Raw genomic sequence first — 944 nt, forward strand, 5'->3', positions numbered from 1 at the left:
TTTCCCTTGGGGGTTCCTGGGATGGGACTGGACCCTGCCACTTTCCCGCGCATCTTCACAATCGGGGGATCTTCCTCCTTCTCGAGCCATATCGTGTTGAACTCCCGGATGGAGAGGCTAGCACTCGCTGTCTCCTTCATCTCCGAGAGTCTTTTGTTTATCGTGGCCTCGCACACCTTCACGACGGAGGCGACTTCCTCGACTGTTCTCTCGCTCCCGTGGATGCGACTTGCGATGAGGATTGCAGCTCCGCATATTCCCGCGGGCTTTCTTCCTATGACGATCCAGTCCCTGTCCATTCGGGAGATCAGGCGGAGAGCTGTCTTTGGAATTCCCTGTCCGGAGAGCTGCAATTTACTGCAGAATCTCGGGACAAAAAGAGAAGGGTCCACGAGGGGAACAGAAACATTCAGGAGGCGAGTCAGCTTCAGGAAAACACTTCCGATTTTGAAGACGTTAATTCGCAGGACGTATGCAAAGTCCACGAGCATATGCGGAGTCTCTTCCTCCCTGCAGGTTATGTATAAGCAGGCTGCCAGGAGGACTTGCGTCTTTCTCCCCCGCGTAAAGTTAAACTGCAGGGAGAGATTGTACCAGCGCATGGCGGAGTTAATTTGCGTCTCTCCTATTCCCAGGGACTCTCCTATGGACTTAGCCATTGCTTTTATCGTTGCTGTATGATTTGTTGTTATAAACTTCCCAGCGACTAGTTTCTTACTGTCTCCTGTGCTGATGTATTGCCCCTGCAGGACAGAAGATCCTTTTGTGTCTTGGGCGAATTGTACGTCTGAAACGATCGTACTCTCTTCAATGACGAGCCCACAGGAGGTGCAGTAGCTTATATCGCGGGCTGTGTCCGTCTCTATTTTTGAGCTGCTGCAGATTCCACACTTCATGAAAATATTTATTTTTTCCTCGGGGCATTAAAACATTACGAGTCTGTG

At 50.7% G+C, this 944-nt stretch overlaps 1 protein-coding gene across 1 annotated transcript; it reads right to left on the bottom strand.

Moving 5' to 3' along the window:
* On the bottom strand, positions 1-896 carry NEMAJ01_2399 (transcription factor IIIB 90 kDa subunit; the record flags this gene model as incomplete). Its single annotated transcript, XM_047916235.1, has 1 exon — positions 1-896. A coding segment is annotated over one exon (896 nt), but the record flags the coding sequence as incomplete, so codon positions are not given.
* Positions 897-944: the final 48 nt, after the last annotated feature.

Source organism: Nematocida major (genome assembly GCF_021653875.1).
Source record: "Nematocida major strain JUm2507 chromosome Unknown 2238, whole genome shotgun sequence".
In the NCBI taxonomy this organism is placed as follows: domain Eukaryota; kingdom Fungi; phylum Microsporidia; genus Nematocida; species Nematocida major.